This window comes from Columba livia, chromosome 8, assembly GCF_036013475.1.
Source record: "Columba livia isolate bColLiv1 breed racing homer chromosome 8, bColLiv1.pat.W.v2, whole genome shotgun sequence".
NCBI lineage: Eukaryota > Metazoa > Chordata > Aves > Columbiformes > Columbidae > Columba > Columba livia.
This window is the reverse complement of record NC_088609.1, coordinates 4,960,516-4,979,622: the sequence shown is the minus strand read 5'-3', so window position 1 is coordinate 4,979,622 and position 19,107 is coordinate 4,960,516. Positions and strand designations below refer to the sequence as shown.

General features: G+C 49.7%; 1 protein-coding gene across 23 annotated transcripts in view; it reads left to right on the top strand.

Moving 5' to 3' along the window:
* PTPRF (protein tyrosine phosphatase receptor type F) overlaps window positions 1-19,107 on the top strand; it is a 384,390-nt gene that overhangs the window by 323,407 nt on the left and 41,876 nt on the right. For 13 of the 23 annotated variants that reach the window (XM_065071624.1, XM_065071626.1, XM_065071644.1 and 10 more), the window contains 6 exons: window positions 5,180-5,206; window positions 7,473-7,590; window positions 9,802-10,380; window positions 10,985-11,082; window positions 16,973-17,226; window positions 17,928-18,018. In XM_065071624.1, coding sequence (XP_064927696.1) covers window positions 5,180-5,206; window positions 7,473-7,590; window positions 9,802-10,380; window positions 10,985-11,082; window positions 16,973-17,226; window positions 17,928-18,018 — 1,167 coding nt within the window. The remainder of the gene's footprint in view (window positions 1-5,179; window positions 5,207-7,472; window positions 7,591-9,801; window positions 10,381-10,984; window positions 11,083-16,972; window positions 17,227-17,927; window positions 18,019-19,107) is intronic. The other 10 variants (XM_065071648.1, XM_065071647.1, XM_065071638.1 and 7 more) reach the window with 1 other exon arrangement.

Below are 19,107 nucleotides of genomic sequence, written 5' to 3'. Positions count from 1 at the left end.
TCCTTACTCATACATTTCAGAGAGAGAAACCCTATACTAATGTGCAGGAATGAGGATGCCAGAGCCAGAAACTTCCCAAGGAGTACTGGATTTTGCATTATTTTGAATGTGTGCATCAATGAAGCAAGCTGCTTGAAGTTTCCTGGCCTGTTAGACCACTTACCAGTCTGCTGTATCTGGTGAATTTATGTGGGAAAGTTCTTGGTTGCTGTTACTTTTTTTCTCCGGTGTGTATGGTGCTGAACTCAACCACTGTAATTTTTGGATGGAAGTGAGGGCCAAAAGATAGTTGCAGAGAAGTGGCTACTCTGAAGGAGTCATGTCACTCTTGGAATAAAGTGATGATGATCCTGCAGGGAAGAGGTTTCACTGGCTTGAAGAAAGAGATCTTTATTTCCCAAAAGAATGAGAAGCCAGGCACGACCTGCGCTTGTGATGAAATACACCAGCTCCAGACACTGAAGAACCCTATGAGAGCTGCCATCTTTCAGTACAGCAGTGCATGTCTTTGCAAACACCCAGATCAAACTTTAACAAGTAGTCTTGGAAGAGTGATTTTCTATGGGAGAAAACAAAGATTCACTGCAACACCTGTCGCTGAAGGTCACAGGATGAAGATGGCCGGAATATAGCCACGGTTTATACCGGTGCACAAGGAGAGAATTAAACTGATTGAAAGTCTGAGGTCAGAGAAGAAATTCTCTGAACACATAGGCAGAACCCGTCCTCCTGCCTGGCCAGGCTGTCTGTTGATTTTGAGGAGGTATGTGCCACATAATCTGCTTGCTGCAGATGGTATGAAGACACTGGTATTAAAGCTGGCTCATGATTTTTCCTGATTGAAGATGAGAAATATAGAGAGAGTAAACGAAGATGAAAGGGAAAAGGAAAGGGAATGGAGATGTTAGCTATGGAGATAATATGAGTTTTCAAAACCATTTGAGCGGAAAGGACTAAAACAGTAGAGGAGTGGGGGCCCTGGTGCTGTAGAGATCACATTTTATTTTGCAGCCTCCTGCCTAGGAAGAGTAATCAGTTGTTAGGAAGGTTTTGCTATGGAGCTGAGGACTCTTTTTCGCCTCTGTGGCTGCACCTGTGACTGATCACCTGTGTCAGACCTCTCCGTGCCTTCCTGTCTGAGCATTCACCTCCTACTGACAGACTGATGGACAAGCAGATGTGACCATGCCCTGTGGAGGAGTGCCCAGAGAGAGGACGTGTATCGCTGCAGAGCTGGGTCAGATACCTGCACCACCTCCTGCACCGGCCCTGCCCTCACGGCGCAGCCAGGTCCTGTGGTGGGTGATGGCAGAACATTCATTTCTGTGCCGTGGGTCTCGTGCACAACACAGCCAAGCACCAAGAGCACTTTTGCAAGGACCACGGGGACCAGTGCAGGGTGCCAGTTGCACTCCACCTCTCTCATACAAGACCTTGGTGTCTTGAGGGAGTGGGGGATAGCAGGGCCATGAGCACAAGCATCAGGTTCTTCAGGGGAGGGTAAGGGACCACCTGCTTTCCTTGGTCTCCAATCCCTGGACAGCTGCAGCATGTTGGGAGGAGCGGTGGGCCTGATGCCCTCCATCCCTTCCCAGGTACCGGTCCTGTGTGTCCTGCAGCACTTGGAGCTGAGCAGCACCAGCCAGTGCAGAGTCTGGAGCACCTGGCACAAAGGAGGCAGCAGGGCCAGGGGAGGACAGGCCTTCCCATTCGGGTTCCTGTGCAACATGACTTTAGTTTGCTCTTTACAAGGCATGCAGCTAGACCCTGCCTGAACCTAGCTGTTGATTTGTTGTGTACTGCTCCCAGCCTGCTTGTCCTCAGCCTGGACTGGAACATCTCCCCATGCTGCAGTGTGGCCTTGACAACTGCTCCTGCCCTCAACTGTGCAGTGTATTTTCTGGAGAGCCTGCTGCCTGCATCTCTCTGGGGATGTGGTGTACACATTAACCTCACTGCTTACAGCCCTCTGCAGACCCAGCGAGCACAGGGAGCTTTGCAGCACTGCTGCTACTGGGAGCTGGCTGGGTACGGCTGGGTAAAGGAGGTCAGGCTTTGTGGAAGAGAGACTCCTGCCACCTCCTCCTCCTGCTCTGCAAACAGAGTCAAGGCACGGGAGGGGTGTTCTGCCCACGAGAAGGGCTGCAGGCTCATAGGAAGATTGTGTGGTCTTTGCAGGCAACACTTCTCCATCCAGCATGCAGACTGAGTGCACATCCCACCAGCTTGCTCCAGAAGAGCAGGAAGAAGTTAACAGCAGGCATTCCAGCTGGGTTGAGATCAAAGGAGAAAGGGGAAGCAGAAACTCCTTTTCTCCCTGGGCAGTGCCCACCCCATGCATAACACAGAAGAATGTACAGCCTCCCTCTTTCCCTGGGTGATAGTCAAGGATCTTTATCTGAATCTACTTGGAACAGCTCCTCGTGCACATGTACTCGTCTAGGTAAGAGTCTGGCGTGGAGGTGAGATGTACTCTGCTTCCTAAGTGGAACAGAACTGAAAGGCATCATCCAAGAGATGTTTCAGTAATGGACAAAGGCAAAGTTCTGGAGCCCTCAGACACTTCTGCATCCCAGAAGCTGAGCACCCAAGTTTACACCTGGAGTTTCACTGTTGCACCACGGTCACTGAAGCAGAGAGGAGAAAGATCTGCAGGAAAACCACAGTATCCACTTCCCATAGCTGGGGCTGTTTAGGACAGCTTGAGTCTGTCTTTTGCTAGAGCCATGGTCAGAGAAAACAGCTGTTCCCTTGTGAGACATGACTACGCTGTGCGGTGTTGAAGTGTAAAATGAAACGTTAAGGCATTGCAGCTGCCATAAATACACACTGTTAGCTTTAGCACTTCCCTGGGCCATCCTGTCTCATGCACACAGCCCTGTCTGAGTTCTTTTTATGACAGCTCCTGGGCTTTTCAGATCAATTTGTCTTACTGACCAACCTTAAACAGTTAAGAAGCAATTGAGCTAGTTTAAGGAAGGAAATGTTTTGATCTGCAGATGATATTTTCGTAATGAAACTGAATTTATATCAGGGTATTCATGCAGGCCTGGCTTTTCACTGTTATTCCTCCAGCACAGATCTCAAGGCATTTCTTTGCACTCTGATCTGATGCAAGATTAAAGTCCACTGAAACTAAGAGCAGACAGAGTTTGAACATTAAACATTTGGTATAAAATCCTAGTGGGTGATTGCTCCTCGCTGTGGTGTGAGAGGCTGTGAGGTGCAGCAGGTTGGCTCCCCTGCTCGTTGCAGTGGGGTGTCACCTTCTGCTCCTGCAGTGATGTGGAGGAGGGGTGGGGTGTACCCATCCGTCAGGGACATGGTGTTGAAGCAGAAGTGTGCTTCTGGGAGAAGGAGCTACCAGGCCTTCTGTCCTTCCTGGAGCAAGACTTCTGCTAGGTTTTAGATCAGCAGGACAGAGTGTGTGGCTGTTGACCACGTTAGGCGCTGAATGCTGTAGGTAGAATGTCAACTGCAATGACTTGGGTTGAGCTAACCATGCAACACTGGAAATAACACCAGGATGAGTGTGGAAAGAGGGCCTTTAGTGACCACAATACTTAGTGAGGGCATTTGCTTTATAGGAAGTCTTTAGGGACAACTTGACCTCTTTACTGAAATTAAATTTTAAGATGTTTTAGGGGGATAATTCTGCTGCAGTCTCATGTCATCAGATGAGTGGACTGTAATAAAATCTTAGAGGAAGGTTTCTCCAATTGCTGCTTCTTTCTGAATTTAGAGAATAAAAAATATTTGAAGGTATGCCATGTATTTTACTGTTGAGGACAGTACTCTGCTGCTGTGATAGGCTGCAGCCTGTGAAAGCCGCCTCAAATGGCCTGAGTACAAAAGGCAACTTGTAGCTTTAATACCATTTAGTACTTGTGCTGCACTTGCAGATTCCCGGGCACTTGAACAGCATTAGCTGGGCTTCCCGGTGTCCCGAGCACATCAGTACCTGAGCGCCATTTCACATCTGGCAGCTCAGGCTCAGATCAAGGCTTGCCAAGGCTCACAGTGTGAGTCAGGGGCAATGATACCTATCTTCCGCTTTCATCTCTGTTCTTGAACCCATCAACCGGTGCTTCCTCCAGGCAGATTGAGTAACCTGAGATGTAACGCATCACCTTGGCTGAGAGAGCTCACTGTGATCTCTGCAAACCTTCCTTTGGTGCATCAACCACAAAGAACAGGGCTATGGGCATGTGTGGCAGCAGCCAAGGTCTCTAAATCTCACCACCCCAATGCAGCTTTGATGCCGTAGAGCGCCAAATCCAGCCATAAACCTACACATTCCCCCTTCAGAGCCCTAGTTGAGCTGCCATAGCTGAGAATCCATGTGAGCTTCTGCTGGGAAATGTTGGTCTTACCTGCAGGGCTGCTCTTATCAAGTGAGTGTTGGCATTTGGTGTTGTGTAGTTGGGAGTGAGAAGCTGTTTCCTCAGTACGGGCACCAGTTTGAGCCGCACTCCAAGCCATGCAGCACTGTTGGAGAGAAGCAGCTTGGTGTGAAGCTCCATGTAAGATCTCAGCCTCTCTTGCACTCTTTACAAGAGATGGCACTTCTCGATTTTCTGAGGTCCCCAGAGCATTTTCTTGCAAATGATAAAAGACACACAAGCTCTGTAAATGTTGTGTTGATGCTTCCCTGCAGAGAGTGCCCTCTGAGTTTTGTGTGTCAAAGCGCTTGGTTCTCAACAAGAGGTGGTGGCTGGAGGATCACTAGAACAGAAACCAGAGATGAGGTCACAAAACTGTTGTGAGTGACTTGTGGGGCAGCAGTCAGCCCCAGAGCTGTGTTGGTACAAGCTGTCCCTTCTTACTTCTGTTTGTGGAAGAGGCAGAAAAGTGCAAACAAAGCCAGGAGGGGAGAGGACTGCCAGGTTAGGAAGTGGTGACCTCTCCACCCGTGTGAGAAGGAGGCTCTTTGCCCCTGTTTGTGTGAGTGATCTCAGACCTGCTGCTCAGGCTAGCGGCATGTAGAAAATTGCTCTATGCCATTCCTTCCCTTGGCACAGCCTGTGCCAGGTGACCCTCTGTGTATAAGTGTTGTAATCCCCCCAACCCAGTCCTGCTAACCCCTGCTGTTGTTGTCGTCGTCATCCCCTTCCTACACGTCGCCCCTTAAAATTCTGTGTCTCCATTTTTCTCTCCTCCTTCCTTTCTCCCCCATCAGTGGAGAGCTGAGGACTCCGTCGACCACGTAAGTACCACTTGTGTGTATTCCAGGTTGGAAAAGAGGGGTTTGGTAAATCGATTTGTGAATTTTGTAGACACAGTGCTGTCAAAACATCCCTTTCACTTCCTTAATGAGGCTGGAGAGTTACATTGTGAAACCTTCCACAAGCAGCAAATCCAGAGAAAATTGGCATTTAGATCGCTACTAAATGCAGAAAAGCAATTGACATTTCCTATAATCTGTATTTCCAGCTTGTTGCAGTGCAGTTTTAGGCAGGCTCAAGTGATCAACTCAGGAGGTAGATACTACTTTCTACAGTAGCTGGCCCACCAAGTTACACAGTAAAATTAGATACATAATCTTTAAACCACATTGATCGTAGTCATGAAAAATAACCTACACTCTCAACCATGACCTTTGGCTGAAACAGAGATAGTAATAAGAAAACAATCACATTTAAACAGTAAAATCCAATTTTTCCCACATAATTTTGAAATATAAATTTGTAGGAACAAACTAGAAAATGACCTTTTTAGAGTCAGCAATTCAATTATGTGCCATACTGTGAGCTTCCCCAGCACAATGCATTTCTCCTCCTGCTTTATACAGAGGATTCTCGCTCAGAGTGGCTTTCTCATGACAGCACTGTGTTTACATTATGCAATCAGACCTTCTTTCATCCATCCCTCATCTCTCTCCTCTCCTCCCAGCTCGCTTGCTTTGCTCCCGGTGGCATGGTTTTGCGTGAGAATTTCTCTTTGCATGGGTTTGGGAGGAGTGAATTCTCTTGGGATGTTCAGAGTCTGCAGGTTTTGACTGAGTGCTTCCCCCGCGGGTCCATTGGCACCGATCGGACTGTGCGTCCACTCGCCCGCACACACGATCTGCTGCAGGGGCGGAGTTGGGATCGGACTTTGGTTCACACGGTGATTTTTGGCGGGGTTCTTGTTGGTGCTTGTTGATTTTTCTCTGGGCTGACTGGTTCCGCAATGGTAGCAGGGTGATTTTGATGAGTAAGCCTGGGCAGGTAACCTAAACCAGCAGCACTGACTGGATATCAGCAGGTTTAATCGTGTGGGTGTTTGTGCGAGTGAGTGATGGGAGACTGGCTGTGCTCTGAGAGAAACCACAGGCGCCCCTCACACCCTTCAAGCTGGCAGGGATCCCCCCAGCAGAGATCAGACCCCTGGAGCAGCCTCTAACTGCCTGTTCTCAGCAGCTCGAGCTTAACCTTCTCCATCTCTGCGCTTCTCCCTGTTGGAAAGGGTAAATAACCAACCCAGAGCCTCTGCCTCCTTTCCAAAAGCTTCCCCAACCGCTTTCCAACCCATTTGTCCCTTGCTCCATGACCTGAAGGGTTATTAGTGCTAATGGCCCCAGTCCCTTTCACAGCGCCCACAGCTGAATGATGCTCAGGGGTGCCTCCCCTGAGCTCGACGTGAGCTGCTGAACTCACTGTGCTTGCTCGTTTGCAGGTCTGGCCAACCGGGCTTGGCACGGGTCGTGTTGTTGCTTGAGGCCAGGAGGGAGGAGCGGTGCTCCCCTCTTTAATCTCAAATTGAAGTGCGGAGCTATGCCCTGCTTCTGCCCAGGGGAAGCCAGAGCATGCAAGGGTGCTTGCACCCTGCCGAATCCACCCTCCTCCCCGACCTCCCACAGCGCAGGGTTTTCCCTCCCGGTCTTGCCAATGCCTTGTGCCGACCCCGTCCCATCCCTGCAATGCTGTGCCTGGCAGGCAGGCTGAACACAGTGCTGTAGCACTGCAGGTGCTCCCTGCCCGGGGTCCCTTGCCCCTGCCTGGCCCCTGTGCTCCCTGCGGCTCTGCTCCAAGAGACAACTTCAAAAATCCCCCAATTATCCCCCAAGAGATTTCCACAGCCAGCTAAACTGGCTTTTGCCCTGGTTCACAGCTCCACAGTCCTCTTACTCTCAGGCTTGCTGCGGCAGGGTGGCTCTTGCTTAACACAAAACCGTCTCTGGAGCAGATCTCCCTCTTGGCAGAAGCCGTGGGAGAGCACGGCTGCTGACAGAAGTTGCTGGTGGGTCCTTGGAAAGGCCAAGTGTTGGAGGCAGGGGTTGAAATTAGGCACGTGAGTGGTGGAGTGGCAGCAATTGTTTGCTGGCTCTGTGCGAGTGTGTGCTTGAATGCAATGCCCGAGTGTGAGCCAGCAAGTGTGTTGGTGTGTTGCTGTTGGAGATACTGACCCCAGTGCCCTCCTTTTGCTCACTCCAGTAACAAGTATTTGCTCTTCTCGTTTGCCTCTTCTCTGCCTCGTGGATACACTCCCAGGAGACGGTCATTGGAGGCCTGCTGCCAGAAACCACCTACTCCGTCACCGTCGCTGCCTACACCACCAAAGGAGATGGTGCCCGCAGCAAGCCCAAAGTCATCACCACCACAGGGGCAGGTGAGTGCGGGGAGCAGATGCCACAGCCTTGTAGGGGTGGTGGTAAAACCTTCCAAGAGGTACACGGGGAGTATGGCCAAGGCACCTGTACAGGAAGGAAGCGAGAGGGCTGGAGACGCCACAGAGGTACATACTTGTGATCTCCAGCCCTTACTTACAGGCTTTGCCACTGGATCACCCGAGCAAAGTGCAGCACAGATGAAACTAATGGGTCTGAGCTCTTCTGCATAGTCCAGAGACCTGGGAAGAGGAAGCCTGAAAGTCCAGGCCCTCCCTCAGCTTTGGAGTCATGGCCTGTCCTCACCTTGTTCCCATAGGCAAGTGCCATGTCGTGCTTCCTGCGGTGACTGCGGTGCCGCCGGGGCTGGCCCCTGGCACAGGGGGCTCCTCAGAGGTGCTTCTCAGCTACCCCCAGCCATTGCTACTGCCTGCCCAGGCTTACATATCTGAGCCCAGCTGCTCCTAGGACCATGGTAAAATCTGGAATGCAACAAATCCTGCCATAGGAGTGCTGCGGACACAACTTCTAGGTCCTGGTGATCCCAGCCAGTTCGGTTCTGCTGTCTCAGTAAAGACTTGTACCCTGTACCTAGTGCAACACAGGAGCCTCGGCCGGCAGCCGGGGCACCCAGGAGTTCATCAGGTGCTTTCCTCCGGATGTGGTCAAGCTTGCCTTTGGTGGTGGCACCAACTAGTTGACATTGTCTTGTCCTCGATTTCCACTCACTAGACCTGTCCTACAACCAGTAATCCTGCTGCTTCCTCACACCAGCCGCAGGAGCAGTATTTACCGCTTGTTATTATGGGAATGCAGCTTGTACAAACTGAGAGCGTTTGTTCCTGGTGCTTTTAAATGAGGAACAGCTTGCCAGCTCCTCCGTGCTGCATATGGGGAGCTCCAGAGGTAGTTTCCACTGTCACAATCTCAAATGCTGTCTCCCTTGTGCCTTGCCATGATGTACGCTCTGTTCATCAAATTGCTACAGCTGTCCTATAAACAGGAAAAGCTTCCTAAACATCCCAGTGTTGCACTGTAAACCACAGCGGGTCTTCCCATGTTATGATGCACATTTAAAGTTAATATTTGGAATCAGCTTTGAAAATAATGTGTCCCTTAATACCAGCTGCTGTTAGACATTGTATTGTGAGTGCAAGGACGATGGCACTGACAGTGGAAGAGTAATTGTATGTCTTAAATACCTACAAAACCACTCCAGAGCTCCCTTTGTACAGGGTCTTCTGCAGGCCTGACCTCAAGGGGAGTGCTGGTATCGCCCTCTGATGGCAAAATCACGGCATAATTCTGTCCAATACATTTTGTGCTCGTGTTTGGGCTCATACATTGCAAAACCGTGCAAGGATATTTAACTAGGTTTGGCTACAATCCCATTTTCATTTTCATATCAGTGGCCGCATTCGTTTGATTCTGAGTATCTTCCATATCAGTTGATTTGTTTACAAATCTGAGCTGATGTGAAGTGAAGACACATCCTTTTTTAACTGAAGGAGATCAAGGTATTAAACCATCAATTTAAAGCCATCAGTTCCTAACCAGTGACAGCAACACCCCTTGACTTGTGCAGCATAAGCAAAAATCCTGTGGAACGCTTGTGTTCACCTCTCACATCGACACTGACTTCACGAATCTGCTCATCAGCTAAACCAAAATGTATTCTGATGGCAAACAGCCCGCCCAGCTCTGCTCACTGCCTCTGCAGATGGTAACACTGCAAGGTTTCAGGATGAAATTTGTCTGCCTCCAGACAGTCCAGGGCGCTGGACTCGGGCTTCTGTGTGTCTGTTGGGTACAGTGCGCTGGGGCCAGCGCGGCGTGGTGCTGTGCACTAGCTGGAGTGTCTGAAGACCCCTGATTGGGAGGATGGGATTCAGATCTTCTCTGATATAATTGCGATGCTTTTAAACCTTTCCTGTAAAAGGGGATGAATTTGGGGGCTGAACATGGCTGAATTTATTCCCTGTTTAGATGGCAGCACATGGGAAAAGGCAGCTAAGGGCTGGCTGGCTCCAGCTTCCCTCGCCACCGGATTAGGGTTGGTCTGGCTCTATCCATTTGAATTGTCTGTCGTCCTCTTCACCCTGTTGTCTGAACTTTCCCACTTTCCTCAATCCTGATGGACTGAGCAGCACAGAAGCGATCCTTCCTTCCCCTCCTCGCAGGCTATAGATGGTCATTGTGTGTTTATGTTGCAGTCCCGGGGAAGCCCACCATGATGATTAGCACGACAGCCATGAACACAGCCCTCATCCAGTGGCACCCACCCAAGGAGATGGTAGGGGAGCTGCTGGGTTACCGGCTACAGTACAGACGTCTTGACGAGGAGAAGATGAACACAATAGACTTCGGGAAGAGAGACCATCACTACACCGTGACCAACCTGCACAAGGGGGCCACGTACCTCTTCAAATTGTCTGCCAAGAACAGAGCTGGCCCAGGAGAGGAGTTTGAGAAGGAGATCACTACTGCAGAAGATGTGCCAAGCGGCTTCCCACAAAACCTGCGCGTGGTGGGTCTCACCACTTCTACCACGGAGGTTTCCTGGGACCCCCCAGTCTTGGCAGAAAGAAACGGCAAGATTGTCAACTACACAGTGGTATACAGGGACATAAATAGCCAGCAGGACCTGGTTAACATCACCAAGGACACAAGTATCACTTTGACGAATTTGAAGCCCGATACCACTTACGACATCAAAGTGAGGGCCCGCACCAATAAGGGGGTTGGGCCTCTCAGCCCCAGCATCCAGTCCCGGACCATGCCTGTTGAGCAAGGTAAGTGCCCCTCTAACAAGCCTTAACAGCAAGCTCAGCCCGCAGGACAGGGACTTTTGCTTCGGTTCATGAGGCCCTGACTAATGAGAACAGGTACTGTGTGGCTTCCTAGTCTAAAATTAGTTCAGTGAAGGTTTCCTTCAAGTTGCCGTTTGGGGGGAGAGGGGTGTTGGTGGTAGCTTAATTGCCTTTGTCGCTCCACAGGCACACTTCGCTGTTTTATCTGTACATGAAAGGCTCTTGCTTGAACTGGAGCAGGTGTCTGGGTAGGATCATCTGCAGATCCAGTACCCAAGCACCACTGTTCTTTGATCATGGAAAAGGGCCAAGAGAGTGTGAGTGGAGGGGGGAGAGAGGAAGGCTACAGTTCAGCCTACAACTTCCTTTCTGTGATGCTATATAGTCAAAATCGAAACTCTGCTGGAGACTGGAGACTTGGTAAAAGGCTGCTGCTCTTTTCTCCTCATCTCTCACTTCTCTGCTGTTGCTGAACTTTTTGACCTCTGCTGCTGAGTTAGAGAAAGAGAGACTTGGAGCCCAGCTGCTGCCTGGCTCCATCCTGACTTGGCCCTACAGTGCTCAAATATCTTGTTTGTCATTCCAGTGTTTGCTAAGAACTTCCGCGTCAATGCCGTCATGAAAACGTCTGTGTTGCTGAGCTGGGAAGTGCCTGACTCCTATAAATCTGCAGTGCCTTTTAAGGTAAGGGTGGGATGCAGAGGATGGGGAGCTCTGCCTGTGGCAGTGGGAAGGGCAGTGGAAAGCAGCATCTTGACCTGCCACATGATGTTCTCAGCTATCAGACAAGAGGCTAGCAGAGCAGGGTCACGTTGCTCCCTGGCCTGGGGTCTTGTGGAGCTCAGAACTCCAAGCCCAGGTTCGATAGCCGCTCTTGCATTTGAGCACCTGTACGTGAACCATGGCACACAGTAGCGCACACTGCTGCTTGCTTTCCCTCCTTTCATTCTTTGTAGGCCAGAAGGTGATGTAGTTTTGTTGATGTATTTCTGTTTTGATCAGCTGTGGAATAGCCTGTAGCCACTTGGCTCGTGGTACCAGGAGTGAATAATGTTGGCTGAATTACACCAACACAAAACACCAAACAGCAAAGGCATGTGCTGGGCAGAGGCAGTCTGAGAATGGGGGTGTCTTGGGGATCATAATATGTATTTCTGGCTTCTCACCATCCAACTAGAAACCCCTCTTTGCCATAGCCACGTTTTTTAAATACCCACTCTTCACTTGATAATGCCGCTGAGTTACTTGCCTTTTCAAAGGGAAATGGAAACTGGTCCAGCCCCCTAAATCACAGATGCTTTTTCCAGGAGCGGTTGTGGTGGTTGTTCACACAGTCCTAATCAGAGCTTAACTCCTCATCAGCTTGCTCAGGTATCTTGTTACCTGGTATCACTTGGTTGTGGCCTTACCAGCCAGGCTGACCATTGCAGCTCCATGACAGTGGTTACACAAGCTTGTTGGAGTTGTAAGTGTGAAAAGTCACGTGATTTAATTGGAAGCAATCACCAGGACAAAGTGGTCTGAAAACCAGCCAGTGAATCAAACTAAGAATGACTCCATCTGCGATGTGTCCTGTCTCAAACATCCGGATTGTCTTTATGAGTTACTTCAGAGCATCAGGGCAGATGCATAATCTCAGGGAGTGAGGGAGAAAAGCATCGTTGGCCTTCCAGAAGGTGTTACAGGTGTGAGCAGCACAAGATGTGTCAGTGCAGAGGGAAGTCTGCAGGAATTGCTGCTACGCTCTTTTCTCCAGCATGGTTCTGGATGTAGTGTCATCCATCAGGCTGCAAGACAACACTGTTGACCCGATCTCTTCCTGCTCCTGCCTGTCCCCCAGTGCGGATCACTGATCTGCGTAAGACTTGACCGTGGTGTAAATTTCTGCAGAACTTAGTGCAGCTTCTTTCCCTTAAGAAACAAGACCAACATGTCACATCACCAAGGGTAATCTTCCACCCAGTCTCAGCAGCTGTCTTCTGCCTCTGCGAAGGTGGCTGGGGAGGGAGCAGCGTGATTTCCCTTCCTCCTTGTATGTGCCCCCACCATACTGTGCCTAAAGAGCAAATGCAAGGTCTGTGTGAGCTGTGGAGGATCCATGGCCAGGGATATGAGAGGAAGTTCTGGAACTGCATCCACATCAGTGTGTGAGCACCTCCCCTTCCTTGTTACTAACTCTCCTTGTTTAAATCCTAAAACTGAATTGCTATGATCAATACCAGACGCTTGTTAACATGCAGAGTTTAGCTGAAGCAGACAAGTCTTTCGTGAAGACCTTGTGCTTATTCAAAGCTTTCCCAAATGTAGGGTGCATTAGGATCAGCGTTCAGACATCTGGCCGCAAGGAACTTCACAGATCCCTGATACTTTGCACTCTGCTGAAGAGCCAGTCTGCTTCGTCTCGCCTTATTCTTGTGGCTCAAAGCCCACATCTGTCTGACAGTGCAGTGCTGGAAAGGGACAGTGTGACCTTTGGAGCATTACTACCGCGTAGAGATGGTGGAGTGGTTGGAGGTAGCCAGGAGCCAAGGGCGTAATGCTGATGCCTTGTCTCAGCCTCTCAGTTGCGACTGCTTACACAGACTGTGACTCAGGGTCTGCCCCTGCTGCGGGTTAACCCTCAGATGACACAGGAGCAGATGGCATTAGCCACTTGCTAACTGAAGAGCAGTCATGCGAACGAGAGTGTTACAAGGATCTTTCTCTAATAGTGTCTTCTTTCTATTAATATTCCCAGACTTGCAGACACACGTGAGTCAAGGCCAGGAGCGGAGAGGGTCAGCTCCAGGTTGCTGATTCTACCACTTGAAAGAAATCTATAACCTTCAGGACTTTGTATTTTTATAAACAAGGTTCACCTCTCTCCTCTAATTCAGACACATGGGATGCTGAGGCCAGAGCCTAATACTGTAACTAGCATAGCAGATAAATCTCCATGGGAACAATTAGTATTATCTACACTTGATAAACAGTCTCATGCTAAATCTATGTCCCAAAGGGTGTCATATTCTACTTTAACAGATTTAATTAAAGTAGATATTGTTCTGTCAATGAATAGAGAGGCGCAGGCAGGACTGGTGCTTTTTTTTTCATAGGGATGAACTGAGTCCTTAGGAAGTTTCATTGCTACCAAATCAATAACGAAGGTTTGAGTTCTCTTTGGGGAATTTTCATAGCTTCTTCTTGTCCAGGAGATAAATTCATTGTAGAATGTTGCCCAGCAGTTGTGGACCAGGGGCACTCTTCCTTTTCTTTTCCAGTGCGCTTGCAGAAAGCTGTTCTGGAGCTTTCCTGGAAAGTGCAAGATAGATACAACATACTCCTTGGGGAAACTGCACTTTTCTGAGACACGTTCTTCAACTTAAGAGGAGAACAGAAGTCGTTTTACAAATGGGGAGAAGGAATCACACTTTTAAAAATGACTATGATACAGGTTCAGAAATAAGCCCTGAGAATGGTGGGCAGAGCTGTCTCACAGTGTGTCCCAGAGAATGTAGTAATTACTCCTGCCCCCAAAAAAGGCAACCTCGTCTACTCCTTCATTGAGTAATTATCTTTTCCAGTGTTGCACACTACATGTCATTTCATCTTTTAGTTCAATACTTTTTTTACTGCCTTAAAATCAAGCAACAGACCTTCAGCGGTGACATTTGGACCCACCTAGCTTTGCAAATCTTCTCGTGTGAGTAAGAGCAGCACAAATGACATTTTGCAGCAGTCCATGGGGCAGTCAGCATGTTTGACAGTTCAGAGCCCTTGGGCCAGATTTGCTGCTGACTTAAGTACTTACCAGTGGGCCATGGTGCAACCTCTAAATAGGATTCCTGCTGCAGCTCCCAGGCGTCTTCAGCTGCACACGAACGACTGTTTCTGAGCCCTTACATTATTGTGAAGTTTGTGTAGAGGCCTTAACTAATGGTGCATAACATTTGAGAAGACAATGTGTTATGGCAGGTAAAGGAACGTGGAACTGCTGCTACAGCAACTGTGAAAAGGGGAGATGACGAAGAACGCTTCAGGAAAGCATTTCAAATGCCAATTTTACCGTCTTTGGACACAAATTTATGTGCATGGCAGTAAAAATCATCATCTGTTGTCAAGACTGAATCAAAGGCTGTGTCCTGGCTGATTGCAATGCAGAGCAAGCAGGGAAACTCTGAACTGATGTGCATGGCCATCTCTTTTGCTTCGTCTTGCCCCAGGAGAACAGCCACGTCCCCAGCAGATGCCTCATCCACAGGCTGTTGGTGGGCAAGAGTCTTCCCTTGAAGCACATGCAGAAGCAGTTGATGTCACCTTTATTAGCAAAGACTTTATAATGAGAAGCCTTACTTGAGAGGCAACAGAACTCTTTGTGGGCTTTGCATCCTTCCAGCGTACCTGGAAGTTTGGTTTTGTTCAAGTCTGTATTGGAGCACATGAAGTGAGGCCCCGCTGCTCCCTCAGGACACTCCTGACTTGCTTTCATCTGGAGTATCTGGACCTGCACTATTGCAGTATCCTGGCAAGGGGTGGTGCTGGGACAGACAGCAAAGCTGCTGAGATGACTTGAAGCTCCTGTCTTGGTTGTGCCTATTTCTGTGTCAGTGCAGGGTGAAACGTGCCAACTAAATATCTGATGTTTCAGCACCATAAGGAGCATTTCTTCATTTTACCTTTTTCACTTGCTTTAGCACCCATCTGATGTACATGCCTTTGGAGAAAGGAATTAAAGCACAGAAGAAAATATTTTAGGAGTCACAGCAGAGGACAGCTCCTTCCAGCCATCCTGCCTCTGGCAGCCTTTCCTGCACGTGGGGCAGCCAGCAGGGGCTTTGTCCCTGCAAACCTCTGTTATTTTAGTACTTGGTATTTATTTTAGCAGCTCATCCCTGAAGACTGAAGCATGTCAGCAAGCGAGATTGATTGCATCTCTCCTCCATTGCTGGCTCCTCACTGCTGCTCTGTTACCTCTTGGGAGTCTCTTCTCAGCAGCAAAAAAGCTGCGGCTCTGTTCCTATCCTGACTTCCATGCAAAGTAACCTGAAGAGGTTTTGAGGCATGCTGTGGGTATCGCTGCTCGGATAACACAGAAGCAGAGCTGCACATTCCAGGCCTAGCCTGGTCCCTGTGCTCCGCTGTCCTTCAGATCTCTTTCCAGGGCCTCCCTCCTCCTCCCAGCTCCAGCACTAAATATTAAAGCAGTGCTAATCAGCTGCCCTTGTCCCAGCAAGCCGGCAGCTTTCTGCAGATTTCTGCCACCTGCTAAAAAGGTGACTTGGAAGGGAAGTTTGGTCCCTCCCTTGCTGCCTGCATCCGCCTGAACGGTGGGCTCAGCTGGTGAAAAATCTGTTGTACTTCAAGTAATTTTTCTTACACAGAGCTGTCTGCTCTCTCTCTCAAGGCCGCTGCTGGAAAGGGCACTTTTTACTGTGTGGTCTCTGCCTGTGGCACGTAATAGCTGCCATGGTTTAACATGCTCCAGCTCCACCATTGCCAGTTTTTGGCATGCTGTGTCTCTGCACCACTATCAGGAATCCAGCGCTCCCCTGCCACGCTGGACGGTCACCCAGTGGAAGGAAACATGCTGGGGCACAACCCCTGATCTCTGCAGTTCTCTGCACTGTTTGTCTCCAGGAGCTCTTTGAGTTTCTGGCTTTGCAGAGGCAGCACTCAGGGTTTCAGGGTACAGCGGTTGTTCCTGCCAGACCAGGATAAAGATTCCCAGGGCAGACAGGCTGTTTGGTGCAGCTAATACGGCAGTGCCCATGGCTGCTGTGCCTTGGGGGAGATGGAGGTCCTGCGTATCTGCAGCAGGGCGCTGAGAAAATGTCATTAGCTGAGGTGTCGGCAGGCAAGGGGGCTGCCCACAGCCACGGGCCACCAGCCCTGCCCTGCCCAGCAGCCCCTCGCTGCAAGCACGGCAGCAAAAAGCAGCACCAATCTCCTGCCTGCGGCTGGCGCGGCACCAGCATCTGTTGTCATGGCAACGGGGTGTCACACCTGCAGAGCACTGTTTCGGGTACCAATTTGTGAGCCCTGCACGGGATTTGTCAGATCATTGATGAGGCTTGTAACCTCCCTCCACCCCTGGTCGCCTTGCTGGGAGGGGGATGTTCTGCATTAACCGTTCGATCAGGCATCAGCTGGTAGACACAGAAATGACACCAATTTAAAGCAGACGGGATTTTACACCAAAAGCATATTGTGTGTTGTAGCCTCGTGAGACAAGAAACAAAGCCCCATTCATCTCCATGCGAAGGCAAGGCACAGCCATCTGGATTCCTCCCCCGTCCCGGCGCTGAAAAGCCACACGTGTGGCACCGCCAGCTTCGCTGCTGGCACCGGCCACTCAGGCTTTGCTGAGATGGCCCTCTCTGCTCCATCACTGCAAGGCACAAAGAGCATGACTGAACCCTCTGCTGGGGGCTGCTCTTCTTTAACTAAAGATTTATGGCTGTTTACAAAGCGCACGGTAGCTGAACCACCTGAGGGAGGACCCAGAGCCAAATTGTCGTCTCTAACGCTGCTATTTTGAGTGTGAGTTTTCATCAGCAGCTGTCAGCTGCATGAATGTGTCCTTTTCCCGTTTCAGATTCTGTACAATAGCCAGAGTGTGGAGGTGGATGGCCACTCGATGAAGAAACTCATAAGTGACCTCCAGCCAGACACGGACTATTCTTTTGTGCTAATGAACCGCGGGAGCAGTGCTGGGGGGCTGCAGCACCTCGTCTCGATCCGCACCGCTCCTGATGTCTTGCAAAGCAAACCCATCGCCACAAACAAGTACATGCAGGAAGGAAAATTCACACTCGCCCTTCCCAAAGTCCAGACCACTGTGCCAGTTAGGTAGGTGCTGTGCCTGGTGGAGAAGGCAGGGTGGGGGGCTAGAGATGGGGAAAAAAGGCAGGGTCAGACCTCTGCCAACCTGTGGATTTTGTAACCTGGGAGTGAATTTTTGAGCAGGCTGTGGGTACAGACCCAGGCATTTACCCGTAGCATGGGATCACACTGCTGGCTCTTTCTGAGCAAATATTTATGTGCAATAAAATTAAGACAATTCTCTGACAGTTCGCCCTCACCCTGGCGGGTATACTCCAGATGCTACCAGCAAAAACGCAGCTGAGGATCAGGAGGGACTTTCTCTGACACTGTATAATATCCTTTAAATAAATAATGCTTAAAGCCTCAAGGAGATTAAAAAAACGAGTTTGTGGAAGTCTTATTCGTTACTGTGGTATCCTTGTGCTGAAGCACAATTCCCCCAGGGTTCTTGCTACAATCCGATTATATAAATGTCCTTCTCACAGCTCCTGCACCACCCTCTGGAGCAGAGTCTGTAGATCTTCATTAACCTAATGAGTGCTAACGGGAGTATTCTTTTCTGTGGCGTAGCTGGAAAACCAACCTCTTTCTTACAGAACCCTTTTCTTGCTTAGAGGGGAGAGAGAGGAGCAGGTTGTCCTTGGCAGACGTATGGCACGTGTTATTCGGTGACCTGCCAGAGAGATGACTTAGGGTCCAGTGTTGACGTTTTCCTTCCTTCCCAGGTGGTACTACATCGTGGTTGTGCCAGCGGACCAGAGCACCAGCAGCCCGACTGCTCGGTGGCGGACACCTGATGAGATGGAGCTGGACCAGGTAGGAGTCTCCAGTAGCTGCTGTGATGGAGGTGGCTCCCAGTGACCAGGATGCCTTGCCCAGGCCTCCTGGCCACAGCATGGGTGCAGGGACGCAACTGCAGGCTCTGCATCAGAGAGGGGGAGCTGTGGGATGTGCCGTGCCCACTCAGCCTTTTTTGGCTAGTGACAGCATGTAGGAAGAAGGCTGGAATCGAGCAAGGGAGGAGACACCTCCCAGGATGTGCCCCATCAGGAGACCACACTTGAGTGTCTCCGAGCTCTGACTGGGAGAGCTCCTGTCTCACGTTGTACGCTCTTCGCAGCCTTTTTCAGCTGAAGCAACCATGCTGATGTTGAAAACAAGCTGGGAGAGAAAGGTACTGTTTTCAGTTTATTACACTGTTATGTCAGGAGGCTTTTCTCTCTCTCTCTGGGTAGGACCTGAGCCTGCAGTTTGGATAAAGAGTTCTCTCTAGTATCTAACAAAACCTGCAAAGCTGCTTTCACACTTGCTTGTTAAAGGCTTTCAACATTCATCAGCCCATTCACTCCAAGAGGCAGCTTATTCCATGTAGGAGTCCAACACCAGTAGCATGGTACCCGTGTGGGCATCAGAAGGGTCACACACAAGGGGTTTGTGGGCTCTCTCTTCCCCACACACACCACCACCCCCGAAGTAATAAGGAAAAATTCCAAGAAATCACACACGGAAGGGTCCATTAGGAGAACAAAGTTGCAAGCTTGAAGCACTCAGAAATTACAAAGTGTTAGAAGCTGTAAGTCAGCCCTGCTTATCATTAATCTTTAATTACATGATTGCAGTCTTTTCCATGGGGTCCCAGCTCAGGCCGTGTAGGGGTGGATCTATTCTACACATGAAGCGCAATTGTGTGATGGAGAACCATCATCTGTAGGTCTCCTGCATCATTTCATTTCAGAAATTGGAAGATGTCATGAGAAGCAGAAGACTAGGATGAGAAAGGATAGTTTGGTTTTGAGCTTTAGGTGGCTGAAAGCTATCGAGAGAACTGGTTTCTAGCTCTGTTTCAGTCCTGGGCAAATGTTTTAAGACAAAATTTTCATTCGCAGCCACTGTCGTACATGTTCT